The sequence below is a fragment of the Polyodon spathula genome, chromosome 39, assembly GCF_017654505.1.
Source record: "Polyodon spathula isolate WHYD16114869_AA chromosome 39, ASM1765450v1, whole genome shotgun sequence".
NCBI classification, from domain to species: Eukaryota; Metazoa; Chordata; class Actinopteri; order Acipenseriformes; family Polyodontidae; genus Polyodon; species Polyodon spathula.
In genome coordinates this window covers 3,792,755-3,811,596 of record NC_054572.1, presented here as the reverse complement: position 1 = coordinate 3,811,596, position 18,842 = coordinate 3,792,755, and the positions used below count along the sequence as shown (strand labels likewise).

The 18,842-nt window shown below is 40.3% G+C and overlaps 1 protein-coding gene across 1 annotated transcript; it reads left to right on the top strand.

Annotated features, from left to right (window-relative positions):
- Nucleotides 1-13,640: 13,640 nt before the first annotated feature.
- LOC121304736 (serine/threonine-protein kinase pim-1-like) lies at nt 13,641-18,565 on the top strand. Its single transcript, XM_041236104.1, has 6 exons — nt 13,641-14,131; nt 14,295-14,401; nt 14,596-14,646; nt 14,804-15,170; nt 16,719-16,895; nt 17,170-18,565. Exons 1-6 carry the CDS (start codon nt 14,056-14,058, stop codon nt 17,340-17,342), a joined length of 951 nt encoding a protein of 316 aa, XP_041092038.1. The 5' UTR covers nt 13,641-14,055; the 3' UTR covers nt 17,343-18,565.
- The last annotated feature ends 277 nt before the right edge of the window (nt 18,566-18,842 follow it).

The following is an 18,842-nucleotide window of genomic DNA, read 5'->3' as shown; positions in this document are numbered from 1 at the left end:
ACAAAGAATAAACACCCAGTAACACCTTTGACCCCTGAACCTAATGATGCTTCAGCATCAGGTCTTACTGGGAGGCTAAAACCATTACTGGCCTTTTCTAAAAAGAAGTTAATAATCCTGACAACAAGGGGTCGTCACAGCCTCACTAGGTATCTTGATGAGGTGACTGGAGGAAAAGATTTTTAACTGAACTTGAAAGGTGCCCTGGCTTGACCTCTTCAATAGCCTGGGCTACTTCCCATATGGTCTCTCCCTTTGAGGAGGCAGAGCAGTATTTTCTCATGAGCCCTGAAGTTAAGAAACTTTGGGAACCTCTGGTGACCCCAACAAGCTGAAGGAATCTAAAGCATGATACCTGAATAGCCTTGCTTCTGAGGGTCTCTGTGGATGAGAGGAGCTGGCTGACCAAAGCCAGCTAAAAATAGACAATGGGTCCTTTTCTTTAAGTATTTCCTTGGCGGAAGTTTTTTTTTGTATAACCTTTTTTAGAAACTGAGAGGTCACATCCCCACTATGAAAATAAAGGGGAAGCTATGCAAACCATTATTTCTACTGGGTGCCAGTGTCCAATATCAACAATGCCTCACAGTTCACAGATAAGCAGGATTAAACGATATATAATATATAATTATATATAATAATAAAAAAATATGAACAGGCATTTTAATCAAATAAAGTTTTATAATAAGGGTTTAACAATATGGAATACCATTTAAACAATTATAGAGAATACATATTTTCTCAATCCTTATTAAAAATAATTTCCTTGACTTATAATTAACTATAGATCTTAAATGTTATATAATGAACACGCATTGTCTGATGTCTGATTAATTGACAAGGTTTGGTGTTCATTAAACTGTGCTTGGTTGGGGGTTGGAGCTCTCTCTTGTGTTTCTCTAACTTTAGAGAAGGTTTGCAAACAGTCTGAATGAAATAAGACGCAGGCTCAGTGAACAGGGCCTGTGCACGTATAGTTCTGCTGAGCATGTGAGGCTCATTCTGGGGAACACCTGTCAGCCACACTCCAAGCAGTAAATCACTGTGGAATATGGATCTAGTTTGGGGGAAGGGCAGTTGCATTGACCTTCCTAACTTAAAGCTTCCTTCACCAGGGAAACAGGTTTCACAAACACAGCCCCCCATGTTAACGAAAGCTTTGAAAAAGGCTTCTATTGCAAAGCCTTCACCAGTGAAACAGGTTTCACAAGCACAGCCCCCGATGTTAACGAAAGCTTTGAGAAAGGCTTCTATTGAGAAGTGCAGCCATTATTTAGGGTAAATTAGGGTGACACTGGGTCTCAGTCGCATGGATTGCTTTTCAGTTATGCAACATTAGGTCATTGGACTTTGATCTTTTGTTTCTCTCAAATGCTGAGACATGTTCACCCAGCCAAGTACCATGAAAATTAACAACTTTACATGATTGCCATGATTGCCAGACTCTCAGTGCAATACAATAAAATCCCTTATAGAAGTTTACCGTGGTATTTTTGCACAGTGTTTTTGCAGTTTTCCCACGCATTGCTGATGGTTATACTATGCATTTCCCATAGTTTATCCTGGTTTGCCATGTTTATTAATATGCTTTATCATACCTTGCTTTTATTTACAGTGCTTTCCTACCACTTTACCATATTTTTACTGTGCTTTATTCCACTTTGATATGCCTTTACTATGGTAGGCTTTTATAAGAGACACTTCACAATATCAGAATGGCCCATATTAAATCAGATTGAAACTTAAGAATAAGTCACATAAAAAAATAAACATTTTTAGCCCAGTTTTGAACTGCCAAAGAGTCTCTGACGGATAGATTTTTAGGGGAGTTGGCGGGGGGTTCTTCAATCCTGGAGAAAGCTCCTCTGCCTCTCAATGATCGAACAGCAGGAAGTCAGCAAGTTAACATTGGAAGATCATTCAGGATTGCTCAGGAGTCAGGATTTATTCTGTGCATCCATTGTTCAAATGCATTCAAAAACGACTTTATTGTGCTGTGCTGGATCAGTACCGGACCATTGGGATACCATTGTAATTACTCTGAAGGACCGCTGCCAGAGCCAGTAACAGAACACTGCGTTTGAAACATGTTATGGCAAACGGCTACTGCATGGTACTATGGTGTATTGGATTACCAAGGAGGAATTCTATAACTGCCCCTAGGTACCCATTGCCCCTTAGTATAGAACCATTGCAGTTCCACATTGAAGGTTAGTAAGCATGGTAACAGGACTCTCAAATTTATTCCCCCGATCTGTCACCTAACGATTCTTGGTCTGTTCAGGCATTCGATTGATTCCTTGTGGGAAAAATGTTAGTTCATCGATTGCTGGGGAGAGGTTATGTAAATCAGATACTGCTGCCATATAGCAAAGAACATATTCCCTGTTCCATTGTAAGTATGCAAGTAAATTAGCTACTGATGGCAATTGGCACCTTTTTTGTGCATGAAGAACACAACAGTCACATCATGAAACAAATTAGAAGCCACTTAGGTGGATTAAAGGGTTCACAAAAATTCTGAGAAATTCACCCCTTCCCCTCGAACCCCTTCAATGATTCACTTAGCATGTGCGAAAACAGTCAAGCCACTGCACAGCAATGGCAATCCTGAAGCAACAGCTGGAGCTGGTGGAGACACAGGCCTAGGTGCAGAGACTCCCAGTGGACCCAAGCTGGAGGGGCTGCTCCTTCAGCCCAGGCAGAAGGTGTTTGAGGTCCCTTCCTGTAGTATTATATTCCTTCGACAGGCGTTGGTTATTGTGGAAACCCATGCTTAGATTCTAAGTGCCCTTACCAAAGGATATTCAATGGCAATGCAGTGATACTACAATGTCAATGGCTGTGTACTAGGGGCAGGTAGTACCTTCAGGGGCACAATACAGCATTGCTTTGGTACTGTCAAGGTTTCCTCTAGATAGCAAATGTTTCTTTTACTGATATGCAGTTCTCAACAAGAAATAGATACATACATACATACATATATACATACATGCATACATACATACATACATACATACATATGTACTTATGAACATTTCTCACTCATGATATCTTGCCTCTGAGCCTTTGATCAGCTCGGCTCAAATGTCTGGCCAAAGAACAACCAAAGAATTGCAAAGGCTCCACCGTGCTCCAGACTTCAACTTTCACCTAACAGAAAAACCAACAACTCATTTTGGAGTTAACAATTTCTCTGACCTTATCAGTTGTGACAGCTTCATTTACAGAAGTAGTAATGGTTGACTTATTCATTGCAGTTATTAATAGTCCCCAACACCTTTTACTGTACTTCAAGTAAATTAGTTAACCTGAGCAAACTGCTTTGCTGTACTTCTGATGAATTTCTCAGAAGAGGCAATATAGACCAGTTCCTGGTAGAGAACACCTCAATGACACCTTTCCAAATGTTAAAGTTAATACAACAGCATTGCCATGTGTCACTGCTTTATTTCCTATGGGACATTGTATCAAGGAACCAAGAACATTGGTGGCAGATGAACGGGCGCTCAGAAGGGCTGATGAAGACAGATTTATCATAACTTTTATGTTATGCACCCTTGTTTACTCAAGGAAACTACTGCAGTAATGTTACCTAACTGATGCGTTTTTCTGAATGTTACTTTCCTAGTTTTCACTAGGTTTGTAACATTTTATTCTTCTTTCACAAGATGGTGCACACTGGTGGACAACTATTTGATTATACCCTTCCAAAATTATTCAAATGGTAAGCCACAGTTATGTGTTTCAAAACTAAGAAGATAGTGATTGGATACTGTTTACCAGCCAATTGGCAATACTCTTTTAATTACAATGCAGAATGTTTCCAAGCATCGTCTAATTACCAGTGGTGCACCATTATATTAAATTGTAAATGCATACAGTCTGCCAATTGTATTAAAATACAGTTCTGTGAAAAAGTATTCGCCCCCTGCCTGATTTTCTGCATTTTTGCACATTTTTCACATTGAATTTGATCAGATCGTTTTGTGGCTTCTAGTAGTATATAGAGGGAGTCTGACAGAAAAAAATGACACCACAGTTTGATGCTTATTTCATTTGTTTGGTGTGCAAGGTAATCAAACATGCAATCTCAGGTGTGAAAAAGTTATTGCCCCCCTAGTTAACTCAACCCAATTAAAGGGATAATTAGGGTCAGCTGTTTAAATACTTTGGTTAACAATCAGGCCTGATTTGGGCCAGCCCTGCCCAATATAAATCTGACTAACTTTGGCCCTTACCATCAGAGTGAAGTTGTCAGCACACAGGTTCTAGAGGCACATCATGCCACGATCAAAAGAAATTCCTGAAGACCTCCGGAACAAAAGTTGTTGATGCCTAGCAGTCTGGAATCGCTTACAAAGCCATGTCTAAGGCTCTGAGGCTCCACAAACCACAGTCAGAGCTATATTGTCCAAATGGAGAAAGTTTGGGACAGTAGTGAATCTTCCTAGGAGTGGCCGACCTGCCAAAATCTTACCAAGAGCAAGGCGTAAAATCGTCCAGGAAGTCACAAAGAACCCTAGAACAACATCCAGGGATCTGCAGGCTTCTCTTGCCTCGGCTAAGGTCAGTGTTCATGTCTACACCATCAGAAAGACTCTAGGCCAAAATGGGTTTCATGGCAGAGTAGCAAGGTGGAAACCACTGCTCACTAAGAAGAACATGAATGCTCATCTAAAGTTTGCCAAAAAGCACCTGGATGATCCTCAAGAGTTCTGGAACAATGTTCTATGGACAGACGAGTCAAAATTTTATCTTTTTGGCCAACATGGGCCCCATTATGTCTGGCAAAAACCACACTTCATTCCACAGTAAGAACCTCATACCAACGGTCAAGCATGGTGGTGGTAGTGTCATGATTTGGGGATGCTTTTCTGCATCAGGACCTGGATGACTTGCCATCATTGAAGGAACCATAAATTCTGCTCTGTATCAAAGAATTCAACAGGAGAATGTCAGGTCCACTGTCCGCGAGCCGAAGCTGAAGCATATCTGGGTCATGCATCAAGACAATGATCCGAAAGAAACAAGCAAGTCTACATCAGAATGGTTGAAGAACAAGAAATTTAAATTTTGGAAAGGCCTAGTCAAAGTCCAGACCTAAACCCCATCGAGATGTTGTGGCAGGACCTGAAACGAGCAGTTTAACCTCGAAAACCCACAATTGTCAGTTCTGCATGAAGGAGTGGACCAAAACTCGTCCATGGCGCTGTGAGAGACTGACCAATAACTGCAGGGAGTATTTGGTTGCAGTTATTGCTGCTAAAAGTGGCTTAACCAGTTATTGAGTCTAAGGGGGCAATTACTTTTTCACACAGGGGCATTGGGTGTTGCATAACTTTCTTTAATAAATAAATGAAATAAGTATCAAAATGTTGTGTTATTTGTCCACTCAGGGTCCCTTTTATCTAATATTATAATTCAGTTGAAGATCTGATAACATTCAATGTCAAAAATATGCAAAAATGCAACAAATCAGACAGGGGTATATATATATATATATATATATATATATATATATATATATATATATATATATATATATATATATATTCCAAGGGATATAGTGGTCACGTTTTTGCAAGAAGGGGTGTCTCCACCTCTCAGCCAATTACAGTAAAGTAACAGCGGTGTGAAGGCATGGAGTGGAATTAATTCAGAGAGCTGAATTTTGATTAGGAAAGTGAGATGAGTAAAGATGAGTGAATCTAGCTCCAGCAGATCCAAACTCGCCTGGACTGGGATAGGCCTGAAAACTTGACAAAAGCTAGGTGTTTTTCTTTTATTAATGCATTGAGAGAATGAAGAAATCCTCATTCCCACGCTGTTAGCCCTAGTGATGCATTCGATGGGTGTAAGATATCATCAAGGTATGCAAATACCACAGCTATGACCAAAGGTTTTGCATCATCCTATAGAATTAACTAATTTTGCTTCATAAAGTCGAACAAAACCTGTTGAATAATGTTACGTTAACATGCTGAATTAAATTAAATACCTGTTTGTAGTTTTCCATATACTTAATGAAAAACTGATAAACTGACAACTGATTACATGATGTAAATAAAATATCTAAATATGTTTATATATATATATATATATATATATATATATATATATATATGATATATGATTCATATATTGTTTCTTCTAATAGTACTTTGCTGAGATTGATGTCTTCTCTGATTCATCTTCTGAGGGATTTGTAGCCTCTTGTCTGTCAAACGACATTTTAAAACATTTTCGGTACTACACTTGGTTAACAAAATCTCAGTTTGTATGCCATGCTTTGAATTAGTGTTGCACTTCCTATAAGGGTCCTTACACAGTACTGTTCTTGTACAATTTACTGTCATCTTGGCCTGACTGTGAAACAGGTAATAGTGGTGAATGCAAGCTATTTGACTTGGGTGACTTCCATAATGTCCCCCCTAAAAAAAAAAAAAAAAACTTGGTACTCTCCATAGCGCACACTCTGCCGCTGGGTCTGCCCTGCAGGGTTTATTTGGGGAGGACTTGAGTCTCTGCAGCTGATGAGAATTAAAAGATTGGGAAGTCATCAAAGTCTGCTTTTTTATATAGGGCTATTGTGATTCAACAAACCTTTAGAAAAGCCTTAATGCCATTATGCATGACTGCACCATTTATGTATTGTTAACAGCTATGACTAACTATAGCCAGCACCTGCAACACTGCCCTTTAGATACAGTGAAGCTATAATGAAAAAGTGAGTCACCTTGTATCTATGACTCTTCAGTCAACCTAGGCAAGGCCCAGGAAGCCCTCCAAAATCAATCTTTGGGCACACAGCATCTAAAAACAAAATTCTGTATGTGTCACAGAACAAGAGGGACATTTAGAAACCACTAGACCTTCAGGACACTTGAGCCTAGCATTCCAAACGAGAACACTGTAATCTGGAGCAGCCTAATAGAAATTCCACACTGTGTTTCTCTTAAATGGCATCAACTTAGAATAGAGCTGTAGGCCAAGTCAGTAAACTAAAAGGCAACGTCAATGCACATGATTTAATAGATAAACCTACTGCCTAATTGTCAAGGGCTGCTATGTGCATGTGCTGCTCACTCCCTGAAATAAATGTTAAAAGGGCATTTGCCTGTGGTATCCATGCAAACAAAAAAACTGTTGTGAAAAAAATCCATAGCGCTACAGATTATCTACTTCCTTTTATTATATATGCCTCAAATGTCTAGTTTTGAATTTGTAAATTGTATTATTTTTTTAAATTTTAAAACATGATATTCAGTACAACACTTGGTTAAAGAAATCTCTGTTTGCATGCCATGCTTTGAATTAGTGTTGCACTTCCTTGAAGGGTCCTTACACAGCATAGTTCTTGTACAATTTACTGCCTGACTTTGAAATCACCAGATAATTAACATAGACAGTGATGGAACACGTTACACTCAGTGATGTATTGTTGTACCTTTATAGCAAAGTCAGAGGCCAGCTATTCTGGGCATTAGGGGGGAGCATCCCAAAAAGACACCTGTTTCAGGGTCTAGGAATGACTTTGACATCATGGGTCATTCTGATGATGTAAAGGGTTAAGCAAGGAGATTATCTGCAGAAAGTCACATGTGCTCAGCAGAGGCAAACGTTTGCACTGCTGGGGTCCTGTGACCATGCTCCTAATATTACACGTGAGCATGATCGAATGGTGGATAGGGTGTCTTCTTATCAACAGCATGTCATACATGTCACAGGGTGCTTCTATTCACGGACACAGGAACGGGGACAGCACCTCGAAGGTAGTGATCCTCCTCTTAACATTTGCGTTGACTGCACATCTCTTTTTGATTACCCAGTAGACTTTAACTAGGGACTGACTTTTTATGTAGCTCTGTGGGATGCCCCCTGGCACTGCACATGGCACGACCGCTAAACAGCAGTATGCCTGTGGTTTTGAGCATAAACATTTTTTTTTATGCAATAGAAAAAATTAAAACTTAATAAAGGCAATGTAAGAACGCTTTCAGATGTGAGGAAAGCCTGTTTTTATTTATACCAAAAAAAAAAAAAAAACAGGCTGTGTTTATAAAAGCCTGTCGTCTTGCTAAGAAGTCCCTGAAGTTGGAAAACCCTGGGACCATGGAAGCACACGCAGCGCCACACATTCCCAAAGAATTTCCTAATGAAGCTCTCCCAGCTTTCCACTGTGAACAGGACCCCCAGGCTCGCCTCCCTTGCTCTAAAAATATTCAGCAGCTGAGGCCAAGGATCAGCTGTTGTGCAGCTCTGCCAGGATCTGCAGGAGAAACACATTCCCATGTTTGTCCTCACAGCCCTTGCAGGCAGCGTTCTGATAGAGCTGTCCGCTCTATAATAGGAGCCCCTACTGCAGCACTGCTATGAGGCACCGCCTTCATCCTGGAAGCTGTGCTCAATAGCTCATGGGAAGCTTCCCCCGAAACGCTTTCGAACTTTCACTATCAGTAAGCATTAACAAAAACAGCACACATATTACTCAACAAAATAATACAAAACAGGGCACTGTAAAAGTAAAAAGAAAGAAAACAACCCATTCTTTGTTCAATCCTACTCTCTTGTACACACCCTAAACTGCCTAAACTGGTGTTAAATGTGACCCTTGTAGTAAAAGGCTCTTTGTTTTAACATGCAACACCCCCCACCCCCCAGGCTATTGTTTTAATCTGGGCAGTTGTCTCATGAGATCTGCCTTGGTAGGTGGGCTGAGGCACACAGCAGGGTGGTTCACTTTGTTGTTTTTTGTGATAAGCCAGTGCTGGAGTCTTAATTGTAATAATTAAAAACTGTTAGCATAACTATGATTAGGTCCTACTTTTCTCAAATAGAAAAAAATGGTCATGTGATATTTCTGATGCATGAAATTTCAGTTGCATTCCTACTACTTAAACCACTTGCTTGTAAGATATGGTATGGCTGGCTGTTTGCATTGCAGGGTGCTGCTGAGCCATGCTGCAGTCACTGGTGTGCGCTCCTATAGACACGCTATGACTGAGAGACATGAACCGTGCCGTCCTCTTCACCTTGAAGTCAGGTGCCTTTTGAACCACATTACACTCTAATTCTTAGATTGGTCTTCAAATTCCATGCGATTTTTTTGTTTGTTTTTGTTTCATTTGTGTTTTTTTTTTTTTTTATTGGCTGACAATGATGCAATGCAGAGCACACTGAGCTATCTCTGCCTGTCAACGGTTTAGGAAGATGCAACTCTGCGCTTTCCATAACTGCCCTTCCAGCTGAACTCAGCGCTGACCTAACAGATCCTCCTTCTGCTGAGCTGCAATCTTCACTATGTCTCTGCGTTGGCTAATCTGAGCCACAGCCTGCTGGAAGAGCTGAATCAGCATCCAGCTTGGGGCAGAGGTAGGCATACGAAGCAGACTGAGACCACCGGAGTGCAATCCACATACAATGTCTATCAGAGCATTTTTAAAAAGCTACACCACACATACATCCATATGAAGATTTTATTATTAAAATGTGCCTAGATGATGCATGCATTAGCTTAGTACTTAGTAAGTGGTCCTGTACGCCCTGGAGGCTTCGTGAGCAAATGAGAACCAGGCTGGACAGGGGTAGGGAGGGCATGTTCATGAGTGTGTGCAAATTGAGGAAAAGACTATAAACAACTCCACAGCTGCATGGTTCCACCACAAGAATCTGCATCCTGCCACAAAGTGTCAGCCAAGTGAGTTTGACACAGATGTGCCTGAGTAACTGTAGTAAAACGGCCAGTACCCCTCAGTAGGCTGAACCTGGTGAATGAATCACACAGCCAGGCAATGCTAAGGAGTTTTGTAGGTTCACTGACTTCTCCAAAACTGCTAAGACAGTTAAGACACCTTCACAAAATAAGTTTGTAATCGTGAACTGACTTGTGCATGCACTGATAGTTTTTATATACGTACTGTAAATACACTTAACTAAAATCCTGGAAATCATACAGATCTCCTATCCCTGCTACAACTTTAGCACAGTGAATTTGCAGGGTAATTTTGCAGTTTCCTCATTCTTTTCCCATGGTTATGCATTGCACTTACCATAGTTTACCATAAGTTTGCCATGATTTTTATAATACCTCTCTGGGCATCACAATACATACCCATGCTTTATCATGCTATATTACTCTGATATACTTTTGCAATGGTACACTTTTCTAAGGATGTTACATATTTTGACAAAAGACTTGAGATGATTATGCACTGGTGAATTGTTCTAAATGTACTGCTTTTACTGTGTGCTGCACAATGACCATTGAAATCATATGGATCACCTGCAGTAAAGATTACTGTAACCCAACCGCCAGAAAAGGAGCAACACTAAACAAAGCCCCATCAGCTGGGTTTGTTTGCACAGTAAATGAGGGGAAACAGTCAGGACAACCGAGCCACATAACTGATCTGCACTCAGGATAAAGGCAGCTCAACCCAGTATCAATACTCACTAACCTGAGACTAGTAAGGGTGTTTCTCTCAAGTCAAGAATATTGAAACCAGGTTAATGATTGATTATTTGAATTGCCATTGTTTATGATTATGCATCCAATATGCATGCAATAATCTGCTGTCGCATTAACCTCAAAACTAATGAAAGGTTGTAGTCCTTATTTTATTTTGTTAAAACAGACTATATGAGAAATATACAGCATGAAATGCAAACATTAAATGTGAACAGAATTCTTGTGACAATGCATTTGAACCCCCACACTGAGTCTAAAGGTTAACACTGTATTGTTTTAAGGCAGCTGTTAAGCATGCTGGAGGTCATTCCTGTAAATGAATTAGTAGCAATAATGACTAATCCTTGTGTGTAAACACATGGCTTTGTTTAGGAATACATTCCTTCATTCCTTCAATGCAGGGATTATAAAGTGCACTGTACAAGCACTGTGCTAAAACGGACATGTATATATATACATATTATATATATATATATATATATATATATATATATATATATATATATATATATATAATGATATATATTATACTTTAGTTAGTAACATTTTCATACCTTAAGTGAGGCGACTTCACACCATAGTTATGTCCTGTTTAAAGAAGTGAAAACAGCACTGTGATGCTTTCTGGGAAAGCGCTTGCTCTGCTGGTTCACCACCAGGGTCACACTGCAGATTTCTTATTGTTTTACTGTGCATCTACCATAGTTTACCCTATTTTTTCAAAATGTTTTACCATACCTTTCTGTGCTTTACAATGCTTACCTATGTTTTACTATGCTTTCACTAGGCTTGCTACAAGTTTTTAAACTTTTAGTACAGGGAACGTTTCTATGAATTCTTAATAAATTCAGCTTCCTGTAGTTTTCAAGTCGTAGGTCAGGGCACCACAACAGGCTAATCCTCAGTGTCCTACTTCCTCAAGTAGAAGCAGAAACAATGTTCCAGTTTGGATACAGTTTTACACATTTACTTAGCTGGGTGCAAACTTGATTCCTACTGATTTATCAAGGACATCTACAGCACAAGCCATTTGGTAATTGCGTCTAAAATAAACTGTGTCAGGCAGCACCAGAATAGTTTTAGCTACCCGACTTGTGTAGAACCAGCAGCTTCCTGTAACATGTCCAGCCAAAATAATCATGGCGACTATATTAATCTTGCTGTATTATTTATTTATGTGTTTGTTTTCCAGGGTTAGATTCTGTGCCTCTGCAACAGATAATAGTTGTGGCTCTTCGGTTTCGACCTTGAAGATGTTTCGCTTTAGTTTGCATGTTTATGGGTGGCGTTTCTCCAAACGTGGAAGAGTTTCATTCAAACCTCTTTTCCTGCCACGACACAATCGTGCGCTTTATGCTTTTGTGCCGCAGACACGCACACATTAGCCTGCTGGCTTGCTGTAACGAGAACTCCCTCCCCCAGCCACAACTCGACAGGGAGGAAATTCCTAAACTGTGATGTGATGTGAAAGTTTAGATCTTTTTCACCAGCGACCTCTATCTACACATTACAAAAAAAAAAAAAAAAAAAAAAAAAAAAAAAGAAAAACGAAGGGCGGGGAAATGCGGCTTCCCTTTTATCTTGAGGTTCCCACATCCCAAGAGTAAAGGAGAAGGGCCCACCCAATTACAAACAATTCCAGGAATGTGCTGTGGACGTTTTTAATAAGAATAAGAATAAGAATAATGGTTAAATATATTTGTAGTTGAATTACAATTACCAAAACCCGCAGAGGCGATGTCATTGTTAAATGTAGTCGTGGTAAGAAATCAGCAATGCGGTTCTTGTGTAATAATGTTGCGTATATGTTTCTAGGAATTCAAGTGTTGGGCGCTAACTGCATTGTCACCATGTCCCTGAACATTCCAGGGGCTCTCTCTATCTCTTACCTGCAGGGATGAAACACTAATTATGGTAGCTAGCTCTTCTAACAACCCTATTTGCATAGGAATGCGCGTTGATGCTTTTATAGATCCCCGTTATATTAGCCAACACTATAAATGAAAAGTGCATATCAGAACACCCCCCATATATATAGCCTATAGATTGCATATACATTATGATAAATAATGACAGGTGCAAGTAGCAAGTACTACATCAGTTCAGAAGGTATGGTTAGCCCGTATGCAGGCTATCTGTGTCGCTGCAGTCCCAGATCTGTGCTACTTGGTGCGTCATCGCTGACACTGCTGAATGCTGCTAGTAATGCTGGAACGGGTCGCATTCCCTGCAGTGGGGCTCGTGGATGGGAAAACTCCACTTGTCCATATACTAATTAAAGAAAGCGGGCAGATACATTGGGAATGCCGGTTACAAAACTGGAATTCGGGATGATAAGAGTGTGTGCACTGTAATACACCCTGCCCTACCCTAAGAACTATCCAGACAACCCGCCTAGCTGCAGTCGATCGCTATGTTAATTTACTGTAACGCCTTACTGGAAGATGGAATGTTCTACTCGTACATTTTACAGGAATCTCAGTACATAGGCTAATGACAAAAAACACATGTCCTGAAAACAGTGTTATGGGTCAACTGACGATTGAGAAGCTTATTTTTTATTTTATTTTATTATTGTAGGTGTTCTTATAAGCAATGTATACACTTGTTTTATTTGTTCTCCAAACATTTTATTATACAGAATTAATCCGATAGCCGAGCCCTCCTGTAGCAGCACTGAACACACACACACACACACACACACACACACACACACACACACACACACACACACACACACACACACACACACACACACACACACACACACACTCAGAAAACGCTTTCAGGAATGGAAAAAGAGATTTTGTGATGCCCATTTTTCCGAAGTTAAGCTACATTCGGAGGCTTTATTCCATGCATATCAATAGTCACATCTATCAACTTCAATGCAAAGCATCCAGGGTAGCTCCCAGACTGAAAAAAAAAAAAAAAAAAACGTTTTAGGTCTAACTGCATGTTGTCTGGTTTTTTCTTTCTTTCTTTTGGCGCGTATTGAATTCCCGCCACGTCGAGTCTAGTCGGGTTCATTTTTTTTATTACTTGTGTGTTTGATTGACTTGAGTGTTTAAATAATAACTCAACGCGATTGGTTGTGACAGCGGCGGGCGGAGTCAGAGTATTTCTCTGGAAAAAAAAAGCCTCTCCCTTTTACTATGTCTGTATATCAGTCTGTTAACGCTGGAAAGCAAACAGTCGTGAATGCCGGTGTCGTTGTGTGCATATCGTCGTGTGGCAATACTTCATTATTATTGTTGTTATTATTTATTTTGATTGCTTTGTAACGTATTTGTTACTGCTGTCTCAGACTTGAACTTGGCGAATATCTACTGTGTATATATATATATATATATATATATATATATATATATATATATATATATATATTATATATATATATATATATATAATATATATATATATTTAAAAACAAAATTGAATAAAAAACACTTTTCTGGAGAAAAGCAAAAGGCCTGCCTGAGTGAAGGGATATCTCCGGCGTTTGTTCTCGCAACGTGGATTCAGTTATACAGAAGAAGGGCGATTGATCTGAAGTCCCAGTTTGTTCCGTTGGATTTTAAGGAATGCTGCTTTCAAAGTTAAACTCTTTTGCTCATATCTCTGCTGTCGATGTGCCGGCAAAAATCCAAATCCAGCAAGGTTGGTGAGCGTTTCTTTAATTGCTGGTGCAATTTTACGCAAAGAGGATTATCGCTGTAATATATTGCGGCGCTTGTGTGGATTTGGGGAGGCTGTGTGCGGCTGAAAGTAAACGGCTTAAACGTGTTGCTAATGAAATGTGTTTATAATTTTGTTTTTACAGTGAAAGAGCGGGAGCCCTTCGAGAAAGTCTATCAGGTCGGCGCTGAGCTGGGAAGCGGTGGCTTTGGTACAGTTTACACCGGCGTGAGGATCGCTGACGGAGCGCCGGTACGCCGCCTTTAATTTATTTGCAGTGTTTTGTGCAGCAAAGATGACTAAGCGATTAACAGTGCTCTCTCTTCTTTTTTTTTAGAGGTGTAGTTTCTTGTGATTATTATATTATTTACCCCCCTGAAACATTGTGCGTGTATGCTTGTACCTTAGAGACTAAATAATCCTAACCGCACTGTTTACGTTTTTAGGTGGCAATAAAGCATGTGGCGAAGGATCGTGTCGCAGAATGGGGAGAACTGGTAAGCACACACATATTATATATTATATATATATATTATATATATATATATATATATATATATATATATATATGGATGTTTTTTTTGTTTTTTTTAGGTCGTTTGTCTGTTTTATTTTTTCATTTAATAATTTGGTTTGTTTTATTTCTTTTTCTAGCCCAATGGGTCCCGTGTCCCAATGGAAGTGCTGCTTCTGAAGAAAGTTGGGACCGGTTTTCGGGGTGTCATTAAGATGCTAGACTGGTACGAGAGACCCGACAGCTTTATCATCGTCATGGAGAGACCCGAGCACGGGAAGGATCTTTTTGATTTTATTACGGAGAAGGGAGCTCTGCCCGAGGAGCTGGCTAAAAACTTCTTCAGGCAAGTCCTGGAGGCGGCCAGACATTGTCACAACAGTGGAGTAGTTCACAGGGACATTAAAGACGAAAACATCCTGATAGATCTGAGAACCGGGGACCTGAAACTCATAGACTTTGGATCAGGAGCGCTGCTCAAGGACACCGTCTACACTGACTTTGACGGTACGTGTTTTATTATTTACTGATTTGAAATCGCAGACCATTCTCTTCTAAAACACCGTCGTTGGTTGATAATGTTTCTCTTGCCCTCATTTGGATTGGGGAATATCATTGTTCATAGTGACTGGCAGGCAGTGGTTTTGAAATTACACTGCAATGTGCTGAATTTTTAGGAATGCGGCTCAGGCGGTGCCTTGCCTTATTTGGAAAGCGTCCTTTTCCCGAGAAAGAATAGCGTTTCTGAACTGGAAATACCACAGCAGACAACTTGCAGAGGTTAGGAAGGGGGTAATCGCACATCGGCGTTTACGAATGCCTTTGACTCTAAATTGCAAGGTTGAATTCGTCTCGTCATGTGTTTAGTTTATTAAAGCTAGGCGTCCTCTCTGAGCCTCTAGTGGTCGCTATAGCGGCCGTTTCCATGGTGTCCGATGTGTTGTATTTGAGTTTCGGTGGCACGGTGCCATTGCTTTGTTCAGGGTTTGGTTTTTGTGTAACGTCTGTTTGACAACAAAAGATGCGCTCAGAAGTACGAAGTGATCGCCCTTGTGTTGTAAACAAACACGTTTTATACCGAAACCATGCCAACGACCCCCTTTAAACTTCTATTTTTAGGTGTAGACAGTCCCGGCGTATAATTGGATGGGGAGGCAGGGTAGCACAGGGGGTACAGTTCCCGTTTTTAGAAATTCAGTAATGGAAACGTCGTGAAACCCGAGCTCGCCTGTTGCTCCAAGGTTTCAGCGACGGAAAGCACCCCCACTTGTTCAGCCGTGTGGTTTTGTATTACACACAGTGTGATCGTGTGGCACTGTTGGTTGTAATTCTTTTTTTTTTGCTTTTAATCGTAAAATAGCTTTTCTTTAGTCTGATAACATTAAGCGACTTGGGCAATTACAACTGCTGTTTTAACTTGTCAGCTGCGCGCATTTGCCTTATTTTTCAAATTACATTTACAGATACTTTTTATTGTCATGAATAAAGACGCGTTTGTTTTCATAGGTCTAGTCTCCCTGCTGGGTTTGTTTTGTTTTGTAAACGCCAGTTTCCTGTGTTTTGAATTTGACTTTTTGGCTTGCTCAAACCGTTGACAAATGTTTTGCTTTTGGCGCCACCATAAGGAGGGAACCGGTGCATTTTACAACTCAAAGTTTGTAAACAAAGTCACATGATAAAGGCAACCTCAGTGCGTGTCGCAGCAAACCAAACCCACTTCCTAAGGGCGGTACAAGTCAGTTTTTGTGTGGGGTGTGACTTTTATGGGTCTAAAAGCTACGGTGCTGTGTGTGTCTGTCTGTCTGTATAATATATATATATATATATATATATATAAGTTTTTACTTTGAGTAATTTTCTATTTTAATATAATGCAAACAAACCACAAACATGTTTCTATCAAAATCAAGAATATGATGGGTTTTAAATATGTAAACAATTACATTGGTAATTTTAAAATACAACAATATGTAGTAGCATCTTGTACATTTTCAAAAGAGCAAATTGCAGAACCATGATCTCATTCCTCCCCCCCACTTTTTGTCTTGTCAATAGGTACTCGAGTGTATAGCCCTCCCGAATGGATCCGCTACCACAGATACCACGGCAGGTCTGCCACGGTGTGGTCTTTGGGAGTCCTCCTGTACGACATGGTGTGTGGTGACATCCCTTTTGAGCAGGACGAGGAGATTGTGAGGGGACAGGTCTTCTTCAGGAGACGAATCTCAACAGGTATGTTCTATTACAGTTTCATTTTTCCTCATTCAAACTTTCCAGTTGCATTTTCACAATCCTAGGGGGATTGCTAGCCAGTTTGGGTGGGGGTGGAACAAGATAGTTTTGTACAAATAGTGCAGAATGCATGCACCAGTAGTGGGTAGGATATCAGAATGCATGCAGCACTAGCGTGGGTAGGATATCGGAAGATTTGCACCCCTATTTAGCTTTGAATGGCAGATGCATAACTCCCAAGCGCTACAATGTTTGTTTTCCTCTCCCCTTGCAGAGTGTCAAAACCTCATCAAGCTGTGCCTCTCTCACCGGCCCTCAGACAGACCCTCTTTCGAGGACATCCTCAATCACACGTGGATGCAGAGTGTGACAGTCCCACAGGAGACCACGGACATCAGACTGCACAGCTTGAGCCATGAGCCCCAAGCCATCACGGCGGATCACTAGAACCGCTAAGAGAGAGAGACGTGCTAGAGTAAATGCAATGGGAACCAGATTCCTTTTTCTGTAGGAGGCGTGGGAGCTGAACCCTTTTCCAAATAACCAAATCACCCGAGCCTGTATTGATGAGGGGAAAGGGGGAGCTGCCATCACTTCTCTTTGCAGCCCCCTTGACTTCTCAAGCTTTTGATCCTTATGCACCATACTGTTTACTGTGAGGCTGGCTTGGTCTAAAAGCTACTGTGCTGCAAATACAGGAACCCCAAGGACCAGAGCTGTGGAATAGTTCTGCACCAGCTTGAATCCACACGTCGCCATGTACTTGAGCACAGTGCAGTGTACAGACAAGCCTGACTTTCAAAAAGAACTTTTGTTCATTTCTGAGTGCCTTCTACAAGAGCAGTAACAGCGGCCTGTGAAAATACTTGAAATGGTAATGCCACTTTGTTCCATACCTGGACTTGTTCTGCTTCTTCATTCCCTCCCTCCTGCCTCGCAGGTACGTCAAGCCTGCAGCTCCCATCGCACAGTGCAACCTTGTAACCTCTTCAGCAACTGAAACGAATGACTGTGACCTCACTCGGCTTTCCTCTTGTCAGTCTCTTCTAAAAACCCTTTTATGCCAAGGCGTGCTGGGACAGTCATGAATGCACAAGCAATGCAACAACAAAAAACTCTACCTTTTTGTAAATGTGGTTGTGTAAATATATATATATGTGTGTGTGTGTGTGTATATTTTGGTTTTGGTTTTTTCTACTGTGGCGCTGATGTGTAATTCTTAATTTATTTGCGTTTAGTTAAGAGATTTTCCCCGAACTTGTGGGATGATTAATAAATTAACAAATTAATTTATTTATTTATGAAGATAGCTATTTTCCAGCACAGCCATTCATTCCACAATAACTGTTTCAGAAGGGCCCACCCCACCCCCCCCACCAACATATTTGTGGCCTAAAGTCCATTTGTTTTTAAAGAATAATTTCAAGATTATTATTATTTTTCTGTTGTTGTAAATAGTCCGACAAGCACTTCTATTTTTCAATGCATGATGTATTGTGCATTTGGAAGTGTAGAGTACATCTCAAAGGCGGCATTTTTTGTTTATATTTTTGTCTGAATTGTACACTAGTTTGGTTGCATGTATGCAGCTTGGAATTTGAATTAGAACTGTAAATTATACTAGAATAAATTATTTTTATACAATTTCAATAAAATACATTTTGCCTTAATTTTCTGCCTGTGTGTTTTGTGAGAAATCATTATGTTGAATCTGCTCCTGAAGCACAACAAAGTATGCCTGTTATGCAAACAGTATTAGTGACAGGCTGAAGCAGCAGCATAGCACAAATATGGCATACTAGATAAACAACAAACAATTCGTGCTGTCTGCTATGGACTTCCTTCATCTGCATTCAAAAAAACATGACTCCGTATACCTCAAAGGAATACCAAGATTAGAAAAGTAGACACAGAGTGTCTAATAATACACCAGAGTACTGACAACAA

Excerpts from the sequence above, each read along its gene's own strand:
- LOC121304736 (XM_041236104.1), top strand. The coding sequence starts at position 14,056 with ATGCTGCTTTCAAAGTTAAACTCTTTTGCTCATATCTCTGCTGTCGAT. Across the intron at positions 14,647-14,803 it reads TCGCAGAATGGGGAGAACTG|CCCAATGGGTCCCGTGTCCC; the intron begins GTAAGCACACAC and ends TTCTTTTTCTAG. Across the intron at positions 16,896-17,169 it reads CAGGAGACGAATCTCAACAG|AGTGTCAAAACCTCATCAAG; the intron begins GTATGTTCTATT and ends CTCCCCTTGCAG.